The 25,154-nt window shown below is 40.3% G+C and overlaps 1 protein-coding gene across 5 annotated transcripts in view; it reads left to right on the top strand.

The window, feature by feature from the left end:
- The window catches only part of LOC106878518 (solute carrier organic anion transporter family member 4C1), a 71,467-nt gene that overhangs the window by 33,776 nt on the left and 12,537 nt on the right, over positions 1-25,154 (top strand). For all 5 annotated transcript variants that reach the window (XM_014927745.3, XM_014927746.3, XM_089351572.1 and 2 more), the window contains exons 2-6: positions 341-534; positions 11,970-12,245; positions 13,305-13,481; positions 19,066-19,162; positions 22,783-22,904. In XM_014927745.3, the coding sequence (XP_014783231.2) occupies positions 345-534; positions 11,970-12,245; positions 13,305-13,481; positions 19,066-19,162; positions 22,783-22,904 (862 nt within the window). In that variant the 5' untranslated portion in view covers positions 341-344. The remainder of the gene's footprint in view (positions 1-340; positions 535-11,969; positions 12,246-13,304; positions 13,482-19,065; positions 19,163-22,782; positions 22,905-25,154) is intronic.

The following is a 25,154-nucleotide window of genomic DNA, read 5'->3' as shown; positions in this document are numbered from 1 at the left end:
AGTTTCCAGCTATTATATTCACTCACAATGCATTTGTCGGTCCAGGGCTATATTAGAAGACACTTGCCCCAAGTTCCGCGCAATGGTACTGAACTTCAAAACATGTGGCTACAAAACGAGTTTCTTAACCGTACAGTGACATATTATTTTTACATAATCATCGATCGAAATAAATATTCTCAGCCACAACTGGTCCAAATATTTTCTAAATATTTTACTTTGATCTCTGTAATGAAATACGTCAATACATTTGTTATTCTGAATTGGTATAACAAACAAATACTTACCGTATAAAAGGCATTATCTCCTCAATAAAATATAATTATTTTTCCTTTAACAGACTCATGGACAACGAGACTAAGACAAATGAACCGGTTAAACATAACATTCAAGAAAATGGAACCCAAGTTACTCAAGATGAAGAAACAGAAGATCTTCGTTATGGTTTCGGTCCCTTTCGACCGTCTTGGTTGCAAATATTCAATCAACCTAGAGTTCTTCTTGTTATTCTATCTTATACTGCTTTCGTTCAAGGTATGTTATATCGTCTTTCAGTTACATTTCTCAAATAACTGTGATAAAAACGAATATAAAAGAAAAACATCTAAATAATTCTTTCTGTTAAATATTTCATTCTTTTAACATTTAACAGTTTGTCTACCATGGAAGTTCCTGGTAACTTTCAGCGGTGATGTCATTTTATGGAGCTTTACATTACTGTGTTTCAAGCTACATTATTCAAATTTTAGGAACTGTATAAAGCACATACTTCTTTGTGTTTCTTGGATGGCTTCTAATTTGAATCATTAGCGATAAAACGCGGTAAGAAGGATGCAAGACATTGTCGCTCTTTCAATGGAGCGCTGCCCTCCACAAGATAATTTTTGCGAAAAAAGAAGTCATTAAGGTTTATATAGAAAAATATAAATTTGTGAAAAACCTCATATATGAAGAAAAAAATCCATAAATGGCGGTATAATGGACATTTTAACACTTTTTAACATGTGTATCACCAATGACTCGCTCGATATAGAGTGAATATAATATTCATTCTGTACAGCAGGAATCATCGGTGATATCAATGTTATAGTTTATATAGTGTTAATTAGAACATGTATACCTTTTACTTGTTTCAGTCATTAGACGGCGGCCATGCTGAGGCACTGCCTTGAAGAATTTTGATCGAACGAATCGACACTAGTACTAATTTTTTAAAACCTAAGACTTTTTCTTATTTCTTTATTGCCCACAAGGGGCTAAACATAGAGGGGACAAACAAGGACTGACAAAGGGATTAAGTCGATTACATCGACCCAGTGCGTAACTGGTACTTAATTTATCGACCCTGAAAGGATGAAAGGCAAAGTCGACCTCGGCGGAATTTGAACTCAGAACGTAACGGCAGACGAAATACCGCTAAGAATTTCGCCCGGCGTGCTAACGTTTCTGCCAGCTCACCGCCTTAAAACTAGTACTTTTCTATGGCTCTTTTTTGCCGAACCGCGCCAAGTTACAGGAACGTAAACACACCAACAGCGGTTGTCAAGCTGTGGTGGAACACACAAACATACACGATGGGCTTATTTCAATTTCCGGCTACCAAATCCACTCACAAGGTGTCACAAAGAAGAACTGAACCCAGAACCATGTGATTGGGAAGAGAACTTTTCACACAGCCATACCTGAGCCTGGTTGAAAGAAAAAATAAAACAGATTTTTAAAAAATTTTTAGTGCCTCAAAACAAAATTAGATCGGTGGTGCAAAAGAAAATCACGCAAAAATTGGCTTGGTAAGTAGTCTTAATGAACCCTGTGTGTGCTTATACCGATTCCTTTTCTGCAATGAATGAATCATTTAAATTAGCATTTTATGTTATTACCTCTGTGTCTGCTAAAATAAATAACAAAATGCATTGATTTACATATATTGGACTCCAAGTGCAGTTCATATACACAAGCCGATTGAAAATGCACAGGTGCAGTCGTGATATCGGCCAATGAGGGTTCGAAGTTTTTAAAATGGGCCAACATTGGCTGCATAAATCAAGGAAAACACAAACACAAAATTAAAATTTATCAATAATATGAACTGTGTATTAGGAGCGGCTGTCTGAACATAGCTGGCTCTGCTTTTCTTGCTGCGTGTATTAAACGCATATGTTTTTGTGTTTCTTTTAATATATACAGGGTGGTACAAAAGTTTTGTCACCCCCTACCGAAAAGCACTAAGGATAATATAGGGACAATATAATATCTAAAGCATGTACTGGTTTTAGTATATTCACTTTTATTGACACTGACACGCATCGAAAAGGTCTGTATGAGCATCATCGCTTTCGTAGGGCGCAAAATGATGCGGCGCCAAGTTGTGTGTGATATTTTACGAAACTGTACTTTGGTGATTATTGCAAAGGCTGCCGAAAGCACGTCCTTCAACTGTTGGGTATTCTAGCATCAATGTCAGTGAATACCTGAAGGAAGGTTTTCGAGATAGATGGATGGGGTGAGGATCACAACAACTTCCAGCACCTCTCGATCAGCTTCCCAGAAGTCCAGGCCTCATGTCTTGCAACAGCGCTCTGCAGGGTATTATTATCAAGGGGAGTTTCACAAGAGCGATACCAGAATACCCAACAGCTGAAGGGCTCTGCTTTGGCAGCCTTTGCAACAACCCCCAAAGCACAGCTTTGTAAAATATGACACAGGACATGGTGCCGCATGATTTTGTGCCATGAAAGTGATGGCGTTCATACAGACCTTCTCGATGTGTGACAGTGTCTGTGTCAATGAAAATGAATGTTCTAAAACCAGTAAATGTATTTGATATTATATTGTTCCTCTATTCTCCTTATTACTTTTCGGTAGGGGACAAGACTTTTGGACCACCCTACACATATATAGTGATGTAGTGAAGAAGGTCACTTTGGGACCACGTGATTTCGGATTCAGTCCTACTGCACGGCACTTTGGGCAAGTGATTTCTTCTATAGCCCCGAAGCAGCCAACGCCTTTTGGGTAAATTTGGTAAAAGGAAACTGCACAGAAACTTATCGAATATATATATATATATCATAGACAGAGGTAAAGAATACGAACACCACTCGTTTTCCGTGTAACCGTAAACTTAACCCTAACCCTAACCCTAACCCTAAACGCCGAAAACGGATGGTGTGCGTAATTCTTTACCTTCGTCTGTATAATATATACACACGCATACAGAGCTATGTATGTATACCAATATGTGACTTTGAGTTTGTCATCATCCAACTGCTAGATAATCGTTGTTGGATTATTTATCTGTCTACGTCCTTGTAATTTAGCGGTTCGGTAAAAGAATCCTGACAGAATGCTACCAGACTTAATAAAGAAGTATTGGGATCGATTTGCTCGACTAAAATATTTCAAGGCGGTGCTCCAGAATGACTACAGTCTAATGATTGAAACCAGTTAAAAAATAAAATATGAAGTGTGTATGAAGGCACGTGACCCAGTTGTTAAAGTGTTGCACTGACGACCGTGGTTTCGATTCCCAGACGCTGTGCTCTTGAGCAAAGTAATTCCTTTCACTTTACTTCAGTTTACTCAGTCGTAAATGGGTAATACTGTAACGGACTGGCCTTCGGGTCAGTCGGAATGCTGGCGTGTCCGACTGGCCACCGGTGTGATATTTGAAAACTTACAACCATGTGAGGAACCGCATTGTTACCAGCAATGTATTAGAAACGTCCGATAGTCTGGCTGATAGAGTGAGATATATAGATGCAGGCGTGGCTGTGTCGTAAGAAGATTCTTCACAACCTCATGGTTCCAGGTTCAGTCGCACTGCGGGGCACTTTGGGCAAGTGTCTTTTACTATAGTCCCGAGCTGACCAAGTCTTGTGAGTAGATTTGGTAGAGGGATACTGTTACATACACACACACGTTTATATTTATGTGCGTGTGTTTGTGCCTGTTTCCTATCAACGCATGACAACTGTTGTTAGTTTGTTTACGTTCCTGTAACTTAACGGTTCGACAATAGTAAACCAATAGTATAAGTACCAGGCTTAGAAAAAGTACTGGGGTCGATTTGTTTGACTAAGCCTTTCAAGGCGGTGCTCCAGCACGGCCGCAGTCTAATAACTGAAACAAGTAAAAGATGTGTGTGTGAGAGAGTAACATAGACAAGTTCTGAGACGAGACTTTTGAAACATTCTATTGTAACAGCAACAGCATTTATTACTTCTAGTATTTCTTTTAAAGTTATTTTCGTTATTGGTTGTCCCATTTTATAAAACCAGTTGAATGTGTTGTTGAATTTTCGACTATTTTTTATTATTTTTTGATATTCAAGTCTTTTGTTAGATTTAGTCTTTTTGGTAAAACGTTTTAAAGTTTCCTAGGCTTTAATGTGAATTCGTATTTTATTCACAACACTGCAACAATAGGCTGCGTGAACTGTCGTATTAATAAATTTATTTTGCAAAATTAAGAATGATGGTCTTAATTCAGGACAGAAATATTTGTATGTTGAGAAAACGAAGCACTTATCCTCTAAGTCCCAGTTAAAAACAGTGTTGGACGAGAAGGAGAATCTCGCTTGTGAATACATGAATAGACCTAATAGCTTTTGCTATAAGGACGTTACGTGAATTTTTTTCTCGTTGCAGACGAACTTCGGTTTGAACATCTATGGACCGAAGAAAAAATGTGACGGAGAGGTGGTAGAGAAGTTCATAGGTCCGACAAGAAAATTAGTGTTGTGCGAGATGAGTGGTGTGTTGAGATTCATTAAAGGTGTCAGAGGATGGGAATGTGGATATATCGAGTGGGAATGGCTGGAAGAGGATTGTAGTAAACTAGTTTAGAACGACAATTGGCCATTGTATTAGCTTTACAAGACTTAGAGACAGTGTGAAAGTTATTGGTGAGTGAAACATTGCTGATAAATTGAACGAAGTTATTTTGAATGCGACCCAGGAGGTGGTATGTTTGTATGTGCGGAGAAGAATAGTAAACCAATCTTTATTCTTTTACTTGAGTCATTGAAACTGCGGCCATGCTGGAGCACCGCTTTGAAAGATTTTATCGCCTCCACTACTTATTTTTCTTCAGGTTTGGTACTGATTCTATCGGTCTCTTTTGTTGCAATACAAAGTTACGGGAACGTAAGCAAACCAACACCGGTTGTCAAGCAGTTGTGGGACACACAGTGTGCAGTTGCGTAGCTAGACTGTGCCGCTCGGGAGAAGCCCCTAAGTTTGCTGCCGCAGGCCCTCAAATAATATACAGCAGACCCAACATTAACTCCAATAAAAGCGTCGCCTGGATAGAACCGCCCCGTTGTCCCTCTCCAGCTACTCTACTGCCTATCTACGGAGTGTATGGCTGAGACAGAATACTCAACAGAAAATGTTGAATTTATTTGTTTTTGTTTTGGTCAATTATTAGTTTTACTGCTTAGGTTAAACTGCAGCTATGCTGTAGCAGCGCTCTGAAGAATTTTAATTAATTATATCAACCCTAATATTTATCGTATCGTTATCTTTGTAGTCGCATCCGTTAATTTACGGGCGTAGATACCATTTTTTTTCAAATGTTATCACACATACGTGTGTGTGTGTGTGTGTGTGTGTGTTGTTGTGATTGCTCACGACGCCTCACAACCAGTATTGGTTTGTTTATTCCCAGTAACTTAACGGTTCGGCAAAAGACACCGGGAAAATAAGCCCTGTCGTCGATTTGTTTGTTTAGATTCTTCAAGGCAGTGGCCCCAGCATGGCCGCAGTCCAATCTTACTGAAACAAGTAAAAGATGAACACTAGCGTATATTGCCTACAGCAGACTCAAAAGTGGTGCCGCTTTAAACGTGCCGCCCGAGGCGGTCCACCTCTTCCGCACCCCACTAGCTGCCCTAATTAAGATGAACGATAAACGACAGCTAAGATAGGACAGTGAGATATATGAGAGTAGATTTGGTTGTTATATCCCTTTCACTTGCTCGCTCGGTATATAAACAAAAAAAATACGTATTTCCACAAGTATGTTATTTGATTTCTTTTATATTCTAATGTTGTTTAAAATGTCCCTCCCAATGTACAAGCGGTATTTGTATTTTTATATATGTGACCTGAATTAGTCAGATCTGTCTCTCATACTTCGTCTCGCTCCGTCCCCCATTCCCTGTTTGCTTGTCCTTTTTTCTGTCTGTCGTTCTCTGTCACACACATACACACACAAATTGTTCAGCATCACGTCGTTTTCTTTACATTTGGAAGAAATATCTTGTATAACAACACAGATGCAATGTTTCTCCGATCTAACATATTTACGATGACAGCTGATACAATACACATTGCGCCGGGAACCACATCCTTCATTATTCTTATTTTACATTTTATATCAAGCCTCATAATACGAGGCAGCGAGCTGGCCGAATCGTTTGCGTATCAAACAAATTAGATAGTGGTATTTCTTCCGGCTCTTAACTTTCTGATTTCAAATTCTGATTATCATCCTTTCGAAATCAATAACACAATAACTACCTGTTGGGTCGATGTAACCCAGGGATTCTCAACATCTTTTTTTTTTTTTATGGGCCCCTTTGGTTACTATTTCATTCCACCTTACCCATAGCCATTCAAAATTCATATTTGTTTTATCACATTGTGTAGGTTGAACTATGTAAAATGTTAGAGAAAGAAACCTGTTTCTTACATTATATACCAATATATACATCTAAAGCAAATGATTTTAGGGATCGTTAAAATACAATTGTGGATCCCCAATTTGCTATTTTGTTGCATAGACCCTCAAAAATCTTATATGGACCCTAAGGGGCCATGTGGATCCCGGTTGAGAACCACTGAAGTAACCGATTAACACTCGCCCCACTAAGGCTGGATTAAGACTCATAGAGGCTCTAAACATTTAAACGATTTTGGTGCTCCCATATAAATGTATTTCAAAATATAAACAGGGTCCTTATCCTTTGAACGGCACATCGAGAAATTAATTTTTTGTAACTAAACACTTTCAAACTTCGGATAAAGGTAGAATGTGTCATATAAAATATCTTTTACTCTTACTGATGTTGAGGAAAGTTCTACCAGTGTCGTCCAAAGTTTGAAAGTGTTTAGTTACAAAAAATTAATTTCTCGAAGTACCGTTCAAAGGGAAAAGATCCTATAAACAATTATAAACTGTGAAATATATTTTTATTTTTCATGATGAAAAAATGTTGGTTTTTGTATAAGTCCACTTAATTTATATTTGGAAAGTTTTCTACTTTTTTTAATTGCAAAATCTTCGATCAATGACATCCTGAACACTTCGAATATTATTTTAGCAAATTAAAGTGATCTATTTTGTGCCGTAAACTATTTACCATTTCTATGATGCCCCACCTCCCTTGATGCCCTAAGCACGTGCTTATTCTGCTTAATGGTTAGTTCAGCGCTGCCCTCCCACTAAAGTTGGCGACCTTGTACCAAAATTTGAGACCATCTAAATATACATCTGTCCTGTATAACTTACTGTTTCCAGTTTTTCTATTTGTTTAACAATATGATCTTTGTTGGTTGACATAGTAACAAAAAATCCGTGCGAAGTTACAAAATATTTATTTATCGTCAACGAAAGAGATTTAAGCGAGGCAAATAAGTTCGTGTATTTCTGTGAGAGATATGTGTGTCAGCAGTGACAATCGTTTCGGTCTTTTGTCAACTCCTCCCATCTCTGCACAAAATTGAATATTTAATATTGTTTTTTGTTTTTGTATTTTTTGTTGTTGCATAAATTTCATAAGTGAGACGCCGGATTCCCATTCAGGTCGATCTGACACCTTTTAAACGGTTGCTAAGCATGCACAGTATCTCGAAAAATACTACTATTCATATATCAAGGACGCCTCACATGTGTTTATCTTTCGATCTGCTAAACAAAGAAGGATACGGTTCGCTGTCCTTCAGAGTTCCAAAGTCTATTTGCTTCTTTTGTGTCTTTTCTCAATTACTGCAATGATCCTTCTGAATATATATCAACGTTAAAATAAACCTTCTTTCAATCGTCTTTTATCTTCCTGTGCCTTTACTTAATCCCTGATTAACAGATTTCATCTCTCGAGTAATGCCTCCTATTATTTTCTCCCAAACCCCACTACCTTACTACACTAATTTGCAAAAAGCACAGAACGGAAACCAGGTAATGATGGTCGACCCTATCAAAAGCCTTTGATTAGTCTAAATAGACCGCTGCTCTTGCCAGAATCGTTATTAACCCCCCTACAATGTACCGTATAAAATGGAGATTATTTTGGATGGTTCTACATGTCTGTGCCTTCCTGATCAAGCCATCCGCGACACGCGCCAATTTTTTCGATAACACTTTGGCCAAAATCTTCAATTTTGTGTTTAGCAGAGTGATGGGCCGAAAATTATCAATGCAATTCCCCTTGTTCGGGTCGGGTCCTTTCTGACAAGCGTCACCACTCCCCAGCGTACAGATCTGGGAATGAAACCATTCTGCTGCCAGTTCGTGTAGACATTCGCCAGCAGGTGCACGAACAAGTCTGGCATACTCTTATACAGTTCATAGGGTAGACCATCCAGTCCCGGCGCCTTACGCGCGCCGCAGTCCGCCATAGCCTCAATTACCTCCTCGGGCGTGATCGGCTCTTCACAACACTCCGCGTCCTGCCCCAATAAGCGCGGCAGCCCAGCGAGGAAGTCCGTTAGGTCCCTCCTACTGTCCGGTCCGCCGCCCCCACCAAAAAACTGGGTGAAGTGCTCCTGAAAGACCTCACACATCTCCTCGGGCTCGTTTATTAACTTACCTCGTTGGTTCGTTGAAGATCGAATTGTGCCATCGTTCCCACATTGGGCTTCCACCACTCGGGCCCATCTCGTGGCCTTGATTCCTTCACAACCCATTGCACGAATCCTAGCTCTGACAATGCAACCCATATGTTGGGCTTCGAGATGCTGGTTTAACGCCAGTGTCTTTGCCGTGACCTGAGCTGCAGAGCCAGGTGATGGCCAGAAATTTTGTGCCAAAATTTGAAACCAATATTAAGACGTCTCTTAAAACTTTCAAATAGTCCTTTATTAAAACAAGGTTTTTCATCAGAAATTGCACCTTCATCTGTCAACAAATCATACACAATTTAGCTTTCGGTTGAAAGACTATCGCTTTTATGAATACATTATGTCTAGCCTGATTGTCAACTTCATGAATATACATGAACCTCTCCATATTAAGCGTCACATCGGCGCCGTGAATAAAACAATCGCTAGTCAATACAATAACTGCTTGAGCACTAAAACTGTCTTTATTGTCATGCATTGTTTTTACAATAAACATTGCAAGCTTTCCCAACCACATGGATCCGAGTTGTCCCACTGCGTGGCACCTTGGGCGAGTGACTTCTACTATAGCCTCGGGGCGACCAAAGCCTTGTGAGTGGATTTGGTAACTGAAAGAAGCCTGCCGTGTATATATATATATATATATATATATATATATATATATATATATATATATATATTATATTTGTCCGTGCTTGTCTCCACCACCCATCATCGCTTGACAACCAATGCTGGTGTATTTAGGTCCTCGTAACTTAAGCGGTTCGGCAAAAGATAGATTGAATAAGTACCAAGCTTACAAAGAATAAGTCCTGGGTCGATTTCTTCGACTAAAATGCTTTAAGGTTGTGCTCCAGTATGGCCGTCGTCAAATGACTGAAACAAGTAAGAGAGTAACAGAGATATGGATGAGATTTTATCGGTATTAATTCTGTAAAAACGTCGAGTTTAACATCCAACGTAATCCCTTTGTCAGCAGTTTACACACTGCTATCTTTACTTTTACTTGATCTCTTTGCAGTCATCATGAATAAGAGTGACGCACTATATGTGTTTAGCGAAAGCCAATTGCAGCGTCGATAGACGGTAATCCACACCAAGCAGTAAAACAATAAAATCTGAGAAAAGTAGCGAGGTTTCGTGTCGGCGTAAAAGTAGTGATCTTAATACTGCTGACGCAAAATTGAAAATAAGAAAACAAAATGGAGTGATGTCGAAGGATAGGCGCTGTATGCATATTGTATTATTGATGGTCGTAAAAGCGGCGAGCTGGCAGAAACGTTAGCACGCTAGGCGAAATGCTTAGCGGTATTTCGTCTGTCTTTACGTTCTGAGTTCAAATTCCGCCGAGGTCGACTTTACTTTTCATCCTTTCGGGGTCAATAAATTAAGTACCAGTTACGCACTAGGGTCTATGTAATCGACTTAATCCCTTTGTCTGTCCTTGTTTGTCCCCTCTATGTTTAGCCCTTCGTGGGCAATAAAGAAATTAGAAACGTTAGCACGCTTAGCGGTGTTTCGTCCGCCGCTACGCTCTGAGTTCAAATTCCGCTGAGGTTGACTTTGCCTTTCATCTTTTCGGAGTCGAAAAAAGCAAATACCAGTTATGTAGTGAGGTCGATCTAATCGACTAGCCCCCTCCCCATCAACATATCGGGCCTTATGCCTTGAATAAAAAAAAATTATTGATAGTAGTAGCATTAAAAGTAAATTTGTATAGGAACACACCCAAACAAGGTAAGCGAGATGGGGAGAGAGATTGTTGTCCTTGGAAAACGTTCTAAATGACATGATAAATAAGTAGTATTGAGGTGAGACCAAGGTTTTATGTGAAAAATTATTGATCGAGAAAACTAAAATAGTTTGTAGAATAAAAAGAATGAATTTGAAAAGATTGTACAGATAATAAACTGCTAACAACCAAAATTTGCGGAGAATGAAAACTATAAAAAGAGGGTAACAACCACTAAATATGAAAAGATATTTTCATGGCTGTGTGGTTAAAAAGATCGCTTTGCAGCCAAGGTGTTACAAGTTCAGTCCCACTGCGTGGCACCTCCCGAAAATGTGTTCTACCATAACTCCGGGTTGACTAATGCTTTGTGAGTTTGGTAGACAGAAACAGACCCCATCGTGTGTTACATGTACGCGCGCGCGCGTCCCTCCATTACTTGATAACCGCTCTTGGTTTTCTATGTGATCTTCTTAACCAAACATTGATAAATTTTTTTCAGAAAATGTAGCAACAGAAAATATTCTTTTCTACTCTAGGCACAGAACCCGAAATTTTGGGGGAGGGGGCCCAGTCGATTAGATCGACCCCAGTACGCAACAGGTATTTAATTTATCGAACCCGAAAAAATGAAAAGCAAAGTCGACCTCAGCGGAATTTGAACTCGGAACGTAAAGACAAAGGAAATTTCGCTAAGTATTTCGCCCGACGTGCCAGCTCGCCGCCCTGTAGCAACAGAATATATTCTAAGTACTATTTCATGCGATAAATATCAGTTTTGATACAGCATTAGACCAAAAAACATTTACGCTCATTTATGTTCTGAATTCAGTTTCGCAAGACCAACTTCATCTTTCATTCTTTTGCTGTCAAGAATATAATCGACTATATCTATCTCTCCCCACCAAAAGATTATAGTCTTAAACCTATGTTGAAACAAATTAACACTTTCGACAAGCAAATTATTGTATCGCCAGATTGGTTCAAATTATTATATTCCTGACAAATATATTGCCTCATAACCTCAAGCCGCCCTAACTGCAATTTTAGGTTCGCTGTGAAAAACTATCAGAACATGAAAACCGCAAGTACAGTAGTGTTACTAGTGCGCGTGCCGCCTTGGGGTAGCCCTTGAGTTGATAAACCCTTTCCTTGGGGTGGAAGCAAGCCCTTACAGGCTTATACGGCAGATCCCATAAAAGTGTCGCTCCGGTCAGGTCCGACGCCCCTTGCTACTGGTTTCAAAATCTCATACCTTCCCAAGCATAATTTCAGATCACTACGTAAAACTGTTGGAGTATGAAGATCGTAGGTGAGAGATAAATTTCAGCTTTCCTTATTTGATTAGATATTGATTTAACATATATAATGGCCTTTATCTTTATTTTTTGCAGGGTTTATTGTAAACGGTGTGATCAATGCAAACATGAGTACAGTAGAAAAACGGTTTGATTTGCCCAGCAGTATGTCGGGATGGATCGCCAGCGTTTACGATATAACGGCAGCGCCAATTGCTTTATTCGTCTGCTTCAAAGGAGCTGTAAACTACAAACTACGCTGGCTTGGTTATGGTTTCATCACCTTCAGTCTGGGCTCTTTTGTTATGGCATTGCCACATGTCTTTGCTGACAGTTATGTATGGGACGAAAAAACAGCTGTTCATTGCTTAAGTAAGTATTTTTATATAAGTTCGTGTTTCGAGGTAACAGAATAGCTACAAATGTGACACGTTTTATTGTCGAATATAAATCACACTAAATACGACTTACTAATGAAGCATTATTTAATTATGCCTGGGGATGGGGGGTGCTCGTGGGGTTGAGGGACTTAATGCTGTGTATGCTGTGACTTACTGTCAATAAATAAATGATAGATGGTCTAATGCATTGATTTACCCAAGAGCTTGTTGATAAGACGACCCAACTTACGTTTTACTTACCTTCATTTTTGTGACATTTATTTTAAAATGCTTTTTTTTTTAATATCTAATTGCTAACCAAGTGTGGCATCCTATACAGGACAGTGCTACTGACGTTTATAGCCCCTATCCTGTATAGGACACCACACTTGGTTAGCAATTATATGTCACGGTTCCGTACTGCTACTGTTTATATCTCATTCAGAGATCTAATATAGTTTTTGGGATCTTTCTGATTTGGCGGGCGCCACTTGTTTTCTTAACGAAACATTTTCAAACTTGGGACACTTGTAGAATGTGTCATATAAAACCTCTTTTACTCTTAGTGTTATTGAGAAAATTTTATCTTTTTAAAGTTATTTCGTGTTAAAATTGTCGTATTTCGGTAATTTCAACCAATCACTGACGTCTATTGAGGTGAAAACAATTACTGCTGTGGAATGTAAACAACACGTTCTAGCGGTGTAATGAGATCTTTTCCATTGAATAGAATTAGTGCCGTTGTTTGTCAACAACAACTATCGGCGGTACTGTTATTTATGACATCGTTCGTGCGTTTGTACTGGTTTTAGCTTTAGGGTCTTAGGGTTCGGGTTCGGGTTATGAGTATTTTTGCCAAATTTGGGGAAAAAATTGTGGCAGTGTATTGAACAGATTTTAACCAAATTTGGCAAAAATACTTATAACCCTAACCCTAAAGCTAAAACCAGTACAAACGTACGAACGATGTCCATAGTCTAATGAATGAAACAAGCGATAAAAAATTGTTAAATTCTTATGGATGTTTATTTATTTTTATTTTTTCCAACAGAAACTTCAAGTGGAGCAGCTGCATGCAGGGACGAACGCAACAAGAGTTTACAGGAGTATCTTGGAGTGTTTCTCTTAGGGCAAATATTTCACAGTGTAGGTGGGAGTATTCTTTACTCACTTGGAATGACTGTAGTGGATGACATTGTAAAACCCCTTAAAACACCATTTTATATAGGTGAGTAAACCACCTGAGTTTATTTCCAACTCATTTCCTATCAATAACAATTTGTTTCATTTTTGTATTTGGGGTTAATTTCTTCAGCTAAAAGGCAGTGCTCCAGCACAGCCGCAGTTAAAATGACTGAAAAAGTAAAAGAATATATATATATAAGTGCAGAAAACAGCTTCCGTCACATGCTAGGAGGGAAAACTAGAAGTAGTTGATAGCTTCCGTTACCTTGGTGACCAAGTCAGTAGCAGAGGTGGATGCTCTGAGAGTGTAGCTGCTAGAATAAGAACAGCCTGGGAAAAGTTCAGAGAGCTTCTACCTCTACTGGTGACAAAGGCTTCTCACTCAGAGTGAAAGGTAAACTGTATGACGCATGTATGTGAACAGCCATGCTACAAGGCAGGGAAACATGGGCCATGACTGCTGAGGGTGTGCGTAAACTTGCAAGAAATGAAGCTAGTATGCTCCGCTGGATGTGTAATGTTAGTGTACATACTGGACAGTGTAAACACCCTGAGAGAAAAGTTGGGCATAAGAGGTATCAGATATGGTGTGCAAGAGAGACGACTGCGCTGGTATGGTCATGTGTTACATATGGGTGAGGACAGCTGTGTGAAAAAGTGTCACACCCTAGCAGTAGAGAGAACCTGTGGAAAAGGTAGACCCAGGAAGACCTAGGATGAGGTGATGAAGAACGACCTTCGAACGTTGGGCCATTCTCATACAGTTTACAATGTGTGGGAAATTGCAAATTGTGAGAATGACCCTACCCAACTTCAAAATCTGCCCACCCTACAAGTACTCAGACTCTTTCACCTAACAACAGAGGATAAAAAAGGGAAAACAATTCATCGAATATAAATTACAATTAAATATCGAAATACCTGCCATTAATCAATAAATAAGGACTCGTCGGACACACACACACACACACACACACAAAACATTCTCATAAAGCCAAATATAACACACACACACCACAATAGCTCATGCACATCACACGCACGCACACAAGACATTCTCATAAAACCAAGTATACACCACAATATAACTCACACACCACAATATAATACACACACTATGATACAACACACACACCACAGTAGCACACACACACACACACACAAAACATTCCCCCCTAAAAAACAGAAACACACATATACACACCCACCACAATATGCAAAACATATTTCCAAAAAACAAAAACATACATAGACTAGACATACATGCACACTCACAGTAACAAAACACGCACACACGCACACGCACACACACACACACACACACACACACACACACACACACACAAAGCAAATGAGAAATAATTCCTTCCAAATCCTTTGAATGACCATAAAAGAAGCCACTAACCACTGAACGTATTCTCTCAATAGAAAAAGAGAAAAAAGAAAAATGTTTTGACAGGAGTGGCTATGTGGTAAGTAGCTTCCTTACCAACCACATGGTTCCGGGTTCAGTCCCACTGCGTGGCACCTTGGGCAAGTATCTTCTACTATAGACTCGGGCCGACCAAAGCCTTGTGAGTGGATCTGGTAGACGGAAACTGAAAGAAGCCCGTCGTATATATATATATATATGTGTGTGTGTGTGTGTTAGTGTGTCTGTGCTTGTCCCGCCCGCCCCAACATCGCTTGACAACCGATGCTGGTGTGTTTACGTCCCCGTAATTTAGCTGTTCGGCATAAGAGACCGATAGAATAAGTACTAGGCTTACAAAGAATAAGTCCTGGGGTCGATTTGCTCGACTAAAGGCGGTGCTCCAGCATGGCCGCAGTCAAATGACTGAAACGAGTAAGGAGTAAAAGAGTATCTTTCATTGCAGGTGTTACATTCCAAAACCTCCCACAGAAATAATTAAAATCTAAAAAGATATAAATACCTATCGGCTGCAGAAACCCGCTTTATTCTGAGGAGTCCACGATATAAATTTATATATATTAGTTGGAAAAATCTGCGATGTAATGAGTGAACAAAAGGTGAACCACGATGTTCTGAGTGCTTGATAGATGAACCGCAATGTACTGAGTATGCGATAGGTGAATCATGACGTACTAAGTGCGTGACAGGTGAAACATGATAGATGAACCGCAATGTATTGAGTATGCAATAGATGAATTGTGATGTGCTGAGTGTGTGATAGGTGAACCACAATGTACTGAGCACACGATAGGTAAACTGTGATGTGTTGAGTGCACGATAGGTGAACCGCAATGTGCTGAGTGCAGGATAGGTGTACTGCGATGTGCTGAGCGCACGAGAGGTGAACCGCGATGTGCTGAGAGCACGAGAGGTGAACCGCGATGAGCCGAGCGCACGAGAGGTGAACCGCGATGAGCCGAGCGCACGAGAGGTGAACCGCGATGAGCCGAGCGCACGAGAGGTGAACCGCGATGAGCCGAGCGCACGAGAGGTGAACCGCGATGAGCCGAGCGCACGAGAGGTGAACCGCGATGAGCCGAGCGCACGAGAGGTGAACCGCGATGAGCCGAGCGCACGAGAGGTGAACCGCGATGAGCCGAGCGCACGAGAGGTGAACCGCGATGAGCCGAGCGCACGAGAGGTGAACCGCGATGAGCCGAGCGCACGAGAGGTGAACCGCGATGAGCCGAGCGCACGAGAGGTGAACCGCGATGAGCCGAGCGCGCGAGAGGTGAACCGCGATGAGCCGAGCGCGCGAGAGGTGAACCGCGATGAGCCGAGCGCGCGAGAGGTGAACCGCGATGAGCCGAGCGCGCGAGAGGTGAACCGCGATGTGCCGAGCGCGCGAGAGGTGAACCGCGATGTGCCGAGCGCGCGAGAGGTGAACCGCGATGTGCCGAGCGCGCGAGAGGTGAACCGCGATGTGCCGAGCGCGCGAGAGGTGAACCGCGATGTGCCGAGCGCGCGAGAGGTGAACCGCGATGTGCCGAGCGCGCGAGAGGTGAACCGCGATGTGCCGAGCGCGCGAGAGGTGAACCGCGATGTGCCGAGCGCGCGAGAGGTGAACCGCGATGTGCCGAGCGCGCGAGAGGTGAACCGCGATGTGCCGAGCGCGCGAGAGGTGAACCGCGATGTGCCGAGCGCGCGAGAGGTGAACCGCGATGTGCCGAGCGCGCGAGAGGTGAACCGCGATGTGCCGAGCGCGCGAGAGGTGAACCGCGATGTGCCGAGTGCGCGACAAGTAAACCGCAATGTGCCGAGTGCGCGACAGGTAAACCATGATGTGGTAATGGATTACTGCACATTCTAAAATTACAGACACACACACACACACACACACACACACACACACACACACACACACACACACACACACACACACACACACACACACACACACTCAACTAACCACACTCTGAATAGAAGCTTCATATGCAATTCAAAAGACTTCTTTTCAATAGAATTCCTGAAGCTTTAACTCTTTAGCACCACTTCAAACCTAAATTACACAAAATCTATGTATATGTAAGAAGTGACTCTTTGCACACGGTACAAAATGTTGACCCCCCCCCCCTCACCACCACCACCACCACCAATTTTTTTTCTACTTGACTTCCTAAAAAATTCTTTTTAATATTTGATTAGATGAATACATTGAAACCGGTTATATTTTAAATCACTCACTGTAACAAAGATATTAAACATTTTCTAAAATATATTTTTGTGCCTTTTTCAACTTTATTTACTTTTTAACCACAATTTTTTTAATGTACGGACTCTTAACCCCCTTTCAACTATATATATATATATATATATATATATATATATATATACTGGAGTAAGCACATGCAATGTGCAACAAGGTGGAAAAAAGAGTACTCAAATACCAGAGGTAGAGAAATATGCTTTATTTAAAAGCAGCAGAAATATAACAAAAAAAAACCGTTACTCTGAGTTTCACGTTCTCGTTCATCGGAACGGGAACGTGAAACTCAGAGTAACGGTTTTTTTGTTATATTTCTGCTGCTTTTAAATAAAGTATATATATATATATATATAAATAAATATATATGAGGAGACCCCCCCCCCCTTCAGTCATGAATGGCCATGGGATTGCACCTAGAAAGTTACTCTCCAAGGCACAAGTCCGGGCAAGGTTATTTGTGGAAGACCAGCAGTTGCCCATACATACCGGCCTCCCTTCTCCACACCACTGATGTTATCCAAGGGAAAGGCAAAGGCCGATACAGTTTGGCACCTGTGATGTCGCAGCTCATTTCTACAGCTGAGTTAACTGGAGCAACGTGAAGTAAAGTGTCTTGCTCAAGAACACAACACGCAGCTCGGTCCTGGAATCGAACTCACAACCTCACGATCATAAGCTCAATGCTCTAACCACTGAGCCATGCGCCTTCACATATATGTATGTATGTCTATATATCAATAATATGAGAGATCACTATATGGATCCCATGTATGCTAAAAAGACATCAAACTGTTTTACCACTAAATCTGTATTCCCAACTTATATGTATATATAGTTGAAATTTATAGAGAAACAAGACAGACAAATGTAGGAACAAGAAACAAGTGTATTAGTTAGACACCTACATTCTTCAACAGAAAAGAATAAGAGAAAATAGAGAGAGAATGAAAAAAATTTGTAGATTTCAGCAGTCTGACAGGCTGCATTCAGTTTCCGTCTACTAAATTCATCCATAAGGCTTTTGTCAGACACTAGCCCAAGGTGTCATTGTTGTTTTTTTTTTTTTTTAATATTCGATAGCTACAACATCTACTAACCTATAAAGGATATTGAAAATGTATTCTGGTGCAGTTATTTATAATTAGCATCATTTAGCATCCATGGGTCAAATGGAATTTATTGAGACAGCCTTTTTTACAACTAGATTGAACCCAGAATCCTGTTTGTGAGAAGCAAACTTCTTACCAGACAGCCATACCAGGGCCTACCTTTATTCTATACAGTTATACAACTGTCGGTATAATAATGTTATTGCTATTAGTAGTGATTAAAAAATAAATTGTCCTAGGATGTCAGGTAAAATGCCTTGTATGTGCACCAACTGGGTGTTCTGGGTTCAAATCCCTTTGAGGTCAACTTCACCTATTATCTATCTGAGATTATCGTCGTCGTTGTTTAACTTCCGCTTTCCATGCTAACATGGGTTGGACGATTTGACTGAGGACTGGTGAACCAGATGGCTGCCCCAGGCTCCAATCTGATCTGGCAGAGTTTCTACAGCTGGATGCCTTTCCTAACGCCAACCACTCCGTGAGTGTAGTGGGTGCTTTTACGTGCCACCGGCACGAGGGCCAGTCACACGGTACTGGCAACGGCCACGCTCAAAATGGTGTTTTTTTTACGTGCCACCTGCACAGGAGCCAGTCCAGCGGCACTGGCAACAACCTCACTCGAATGAGTTTCTAACATGCCACCGGCACAAGAGCCAGTAAGGCGACGCTGGTGTAAGGCGATTAATAAAATAAAATACCAGTTAGAGTTCTGGGGGCGTTGATATTATCATCTAGCTCCATCCTTCAAGATTGTTGCCCTTTTTACTAAATTACAAATAAGTATTCATTGCAGTGTTTATTTCTACATATTTTCATTTGCTTTCTTTATTACAAGGTATAATGATGTTCTTTTCAACCTTGGGTCCTGCAATAGGATATATAGTCGGTGGTCAGTTTCTTAATGTTTTTGTTGACCCATCAAAAAGTGACAAGTGAGTATCAAATATTTCATAGTTATTAAATAGTATTTCATATAAAATCATTTTCCGGTAAAGGCCGAATCTTTATGGAAACTACAATGGAGATAAGGTTTAATGAACCAAGTTTGGGTTTGCTTTGATAGCTGGTCGGAAACATGTATTACAGCGGTGAGCTGGCAGAAACGTTAGCACGCCGGGTGAAATGCTTAGCGGTATTTCGTCTGCTGTTATGTTCTGAGTTCAAATTCCACCGAGGTCGACTTTGCCTGTCATTCTTTCGGGTTCGATAAATTAAGTACCAGTTACGAACTGGGGTTGATGTAATCGACTTAACCCCTTTGTCTGTCCTTGTTTGTCCTCACTATGTTTAGCCCCTTGTGGGCAATAAAGAAATAAACATTTATTACATTCATTGTATTTAGTGGTAAAGAAGACACACTGGTATATTAGACCCACTCTAATTTTAGCAGCGAACTCACCATCATCATTGTTATTTAATGTTTGTATTCCATGTCGTCGTGAGTTGGGCAGATTGACAGAAACTTGCCAACTGAAGAGCTGTCCAGGTGCCAATTGTCTGTTTTGGCATGGTTTCTATGGCAACCACTTTACAGAGTGAGTTGGGTGCTTTTACATGGTACAGGACACTGACAGAGTATGTGACACGGGCAGAGGCCACGGCTATTGTCTCACTTGGTTTGCCAGATCTTGTGAAGCACAGCATATCTCCAAAGGTCTCAGCTGCTTGTCATTGCCTCTGTGAGGCCCAACATTCTTCAAAGGTCGTGCTTCACCACTTCATCCCAGGTCTTCTTGGGACTACCTCTTCCCCAGGTTCCCTCCACTGTTAGGGTGTGACACTTCTTCACACAGTTTCCTCATCTATATGTAACACATGACCATACCAGCACAGTCATCTCTCTTGCACACCACATCTGATGCTTCTTATGTCCAACTTTTCTCTCAGGGCACTTACACTCTGTTGTGTATACACACTGACATTGCACATCCAGCAGAGCATACTAGCTTCATTTCTTGCAAGCTTATGCATGCCCTCAGCAGTCACAGCCCATAATTCACTGCTGTGTAGCATGGCTGTTTACACACATGCATCTTACAGTCTACCTTTCACTCTGAGCGAGAAGCCCTTTGTTACCAGCAGAGGTAGGAGCTCTCTAAACTTTGCCCAAGCTATTCTTATTCTAGCAGCTATGCTCTCAGAGCATCCACCCCTGCTACTGACTTGGTCACCAAGGTAACGGAAGCTATCAACTACTTCTAGTTTTTACCTCCAGGTAGGTGATGGAAGCTGTTTTCTGCACATTTTTAGTGTTTATTGCCCCTGTGCATCTACCACACACAAAAACTATCTTCCCAGTAAGCCTTTCGTTGATATTGCTGCACCTATTATGTGTCCGTAGATTACACTGGGTACATCTTATGGAGCTTCTACCTATGCCTTTTCTACATATCAAGCAGGGCCATCTATCCAAAGGGATTTGTGATTTGTCTGCCTTCATACTTACTATGACTTTGGTTTTTGCTAGATTGACTATAAGTCCCTTCGATTGTAGACCTTGCTTCTACACCTGAAACATCTCCTCTAGTTCTGGTAGTGACTCAGCTATAAGAGCAAGGTCATCAGCATAGAGGAGCTCCCAGGGGCATCTTGTCTTGAATTCCTCTGTTATTGCCTGGAGGATTATGATAAATAAGATGGGGCTGAAGACAGATCCTTGGTAGACCCCTACATGAAATTCTTCACTATACTTGTCGCCAACCTTCACCTTATTGACAGCATCCCTGAACATGGCTTGTACAGCTCTAACCATTCATTTGTCCCTAGTTACTGCATTGATCACCAAATAAACGATCGGGGGACCTTGTCAAAGGCTTTCGCCATGTCAACGAAAGCCAAGTACAGATGTTTACCTTTGGTTAGGAATTTCTCCTGCAGCTGTCTTACCAGAAATATTGCATCAGTGGTGCTTCTCCCTGGCACAAACCCAAACTGCATCTCGTCTAAACTAACTCCCTCCCTAATTAGTTGGGCTATGACCCTCTCCGTAACTTTCATCACCTAACCCAACAATTTGATACCTCTGTAATTATTCCTATCTAATGCATCATCTTTACCTTTGTAGCAGTTGACTATGGTGCTGCTACACCAGTCATTGGGTTTGACTCTGTCTTGTATCATCTGGTTAACTATATGGGGGATTAGACTATAGCCTACACTGCTAGATATTTTAGGCCACCAGTTATTAAAATATATAGAATATTATCTGTAAAACATATTTGACAACAAAATATACAATATAAACTCTGTCTTCTTTCAAAAAGAAATACATGACAGTTTAATTTCTAAAAATTTATTTTTTATAGCTTTTTTTCCCTTCTAAACTTGCTATGACATTTTAAAAACCTTGCTTGAGTATTCTTAACAGATAATTACTTTAAAAATGAAAGGAGACTTTTTTTTTTTATAGACCTATTACATTATTTTTATTGCACCTGAGTGTTGAATAGTGCAGGCATGGCTGTGTGGTGAATAAGGTTGCTTTGCAACCAACTGGTTCCAGGTTCAATCTCAATGTGTTGCACTTTGGACAAGTGCATTCTATTATAGTCCCAAGCTAACCAATGCTTTGTCAGAGAGTTTGGTAAAATAGAAGGAAAGCGCATGGAAGCCTAGCAAGCTACTGGGTAACTTCACAGGTGCTAGTACCATGTTAAATGTACTCAGTATATATATGCGTCCTATATGACATCAAGACAGTATTCAAAAGTAATACAACATTTCGCAAATATCTCCTTCTAGTAAAATCACCAATAGAAGAGAAAATGACCGAGAACTGCGTGTACTCCATCCCATTCTGCTGTGGTTATACAAAGGCGAAACATGTCGCCCCCTCAAAATAAGGGTTGAGGAATATCGCAAAGCTGTGACACGGTGAGATATTGATAAATCAGGTATAGCTGATCATGTATGGAAAAATGGAGATCACCTCCCCCTGTGGGATGAAGTTAAAATAATAGACAGAGAACAGCTCTGGAAAATACAAAAACTAAAAGAAGCAGCACATATGCAAGGACACCTGATGAAGGCGAGAGGGTATACCAGCCGAAACGTTGTGTTAACAACAAAGATGAGGATAAATATCCGTCAATTGTAAACAATGTAAATAATGCACATCCAACCCACATTGGGTTGAACTTATAATTTAGAGCAATGTTTTTGCTGATAGATCTTCAAAATTATTTAGGTAGCCTTTATTTCCAGAAGACATATAAACATAGAAATTAAAAAATGCTATCTTCCAATGTAAGGTGTCTGACACAGTGAATAACAGTTAGTTTTGTGATTGAATTGTGATGTTGGAATCTTCAATAATAAAAGAATCTTCAAAATTGCATTTGATAAGAATATATCAAATTTGGAATTTATATGAATTTTCAAGACTATGTAGACTTTAATAATCACTATCTTGTTGTAAAAGTGATACAATTCAAGTTAATTAATACCTTGTTGTTATTACAGTATTGGTATTGCATTCTTTAGATGATTGTATTATGTTTTGTTGTATTTATATTTATTGTTAATATTAAAAATATTTCTTTTGTATTTCCAGGATTAATTTTGATTCTAGAGATCCTCGCTGGATTGGAGCTTGGTGGATCTGTTTCTTCATATCAGGATCTCTGTCAGCATTTATAGGACCAGTTCTACTTGGTTATGCACGGGAACTACCAGGTAAAATCTAATTTTCTTACACACACACACACACATGCACAAAGGTAAATATATTTTTCAAAATAGTTTATGTAGTAAGCCTAGCTGATGAGCTTTAACCTTTTAGCATTCAAGCCGGCCATATCCAGCCAAACTATTTTACCTATTTTATGTTCAAACTGGCCAGATCTGGCCTCTCACACCTACCCTACAATGCCATTCTAAAAAATAAATAATCACATCTTCAAAATCTCAAAGTTACAAGATAATGCATGATTAATTAAAAGCAATGTGATTAAATAAACATTACATCTGATAGAAAACTCTGAATGTTAAAGGGTTAAGTGTCAATTTGGCACAGAAAATGAAATCAATTGATACTGGAATACTACCCTCCTCTTTGTAGTTTTACAAATGTGGTGGCTGTTTTTCTAAGTATATTTGCAACATTCTCTCTGCGTGTTTACATATAGCGAAAGATCTGTGGTTTTGGAGGGTTTTAACTCTTCTTTCAAACAATGGGTACATATTGTACCCTGACTTTTAATACTCTCTTATATATATATATATATATATATATATATATAGGTGCAGGAGTGGCTGTGTAGTAAGTAGCTTGTTTACCAACCACATAGTTCCAGGTTAAGTTCCACTGCATGGCACCTTGGGCAAGTGTCGTCTACTATAGCCTCGAGCCAACCAAAGCCCTATGAGTGGATTTGGTAGACAGAAACTGAAAGAAGCTTGTCACATATATATATATATATATATATATATATATATATATGTATATATATATGTAAATATATGTATATGTTTGTGTGTCTGTGTTTGTTCCCCCAACATCGCTTGACAACCGATGGTGGTGTGTTTACGTCCCTTTCACTTAATGGTTCGGCAAGAGAGGCCGATGGAATAAGTACTAGGCTTACAGAGAATACGTCCTAGGGTCAATTTGCTCAACTAAAGGCGTTGCTCCAGCCTGGCCGCAGTCAAATGACTGAAACAAATAAAAGAATAAAAGTAAAAAAGAATATTCTTGTTTAAACATCCACTTTTCCAAGCTCATATGAGTCAGAATTTTTTGAGGCAGAATTTTAATGACCAGTTACTGTTCTTGTCACCAGCCGTTATCTATTTCCAAGTAAACTAGTTTTCCTCTATGACTGGACATGATTTCATAGAAGCCTGGAAGTGAAGGACCTTGTTTATGAATGATAAAGCTAGTTTACAACAATCAAATGTTATGAAGACACCAACAAACACACAAGCATGTTCGCACACCATCTACAGCATCCATTCTCAGCGCCTTGATCAGCCCAAGGTGCCATGCAGTAGGAATGAAACTGGAACCAAATTGTTGAGAAGCAAACTTCTCACCACATGCCCGTGTGTGTGTGTGTGTGTGTGTGTGTGTGTGTGTGTGTGTGTGTGTGTTTGTGTGTATGTGCTTGTTTGTAAGTATGTGTGTGTATATAGTGTTTGTGTGTATATATGTGTGTGTGTGTGTGTGTTTGTAAGTATGTGTGTATATAGTGTTTGTGTGTATGCATGTGCATGTGTATATATGTGTGTTGTGTGTGTGCATATTTGTGTGTTGTGTGTATGTATGTATATATATATATGTGGCTCGTGTGTTCTCGTCTACGTTTGTGTGCAATGTCCTGTACCCAGATATGCACCTATACATACAGGTGGATGTCGGTATGCACATACCTGTACGTATATATGCATATACTCATTTACTTTTGTTTTTACATGATTGAACGCAGCGTCTCACAAAAATTGTAAGTAGTTCGTAAACTTATCCTCCGACGCTACTCTATCTCTTTCTCTTTCCTTTCTCCCCCCCTCGTTCTTCCTCTGTACTACTACGTATCTCGCCTTACCCCTCTTGTTCTTCCTCTGTTACTACTACGTATCTCCTTTTCCCCCTCGTATTTCCTCTCTTTCTTTTTTCCTCTCGTTGCTCACCATTCTTCTACTTCCTCCCTCTCTTTCTCCCTCTACCACTCTCTCTCTCTTCCCTTTACACCGGCATGGTCACATGCTTCCGGTCAATAATCCTTTCCTTCTTTGGCTTTCGCCAAGTAACACACGCTACCACTGTCTCTCTCGGTTCCGTGCCTCATCGCGTTCATACACACATAATTTTTCTCGTCTGGCCGTAAAGCCTTCTGTTTGTTTTCCTGTCTTGTTTTTCGTCCGCCACTACATTCCTCCATGGCTAGATTTAATTTGCGTATACAGATTTAATCTGCGATCCATGGG

This window comes from Octopus bimaculoides, chromosome 4 (genome assembly GCF_046866305.1).
Source record: "Octopus bimaculoides isolate indiv1 chromosome 4, ASM4686630v1, whole genome shotgun sequence".
Classification (NCBI taxonomy): Eukaryota; Metazoa; Mollusca; class Cephalopoda; order Octopoda; family Octopodidae; genus Octopus; species Octopus bimaculoides.
The sequence above is the reverse complement of the archived record's forward strand: the minus strand, read 5'-3'. Positions and strand labels throughout refer to the sequence as shown.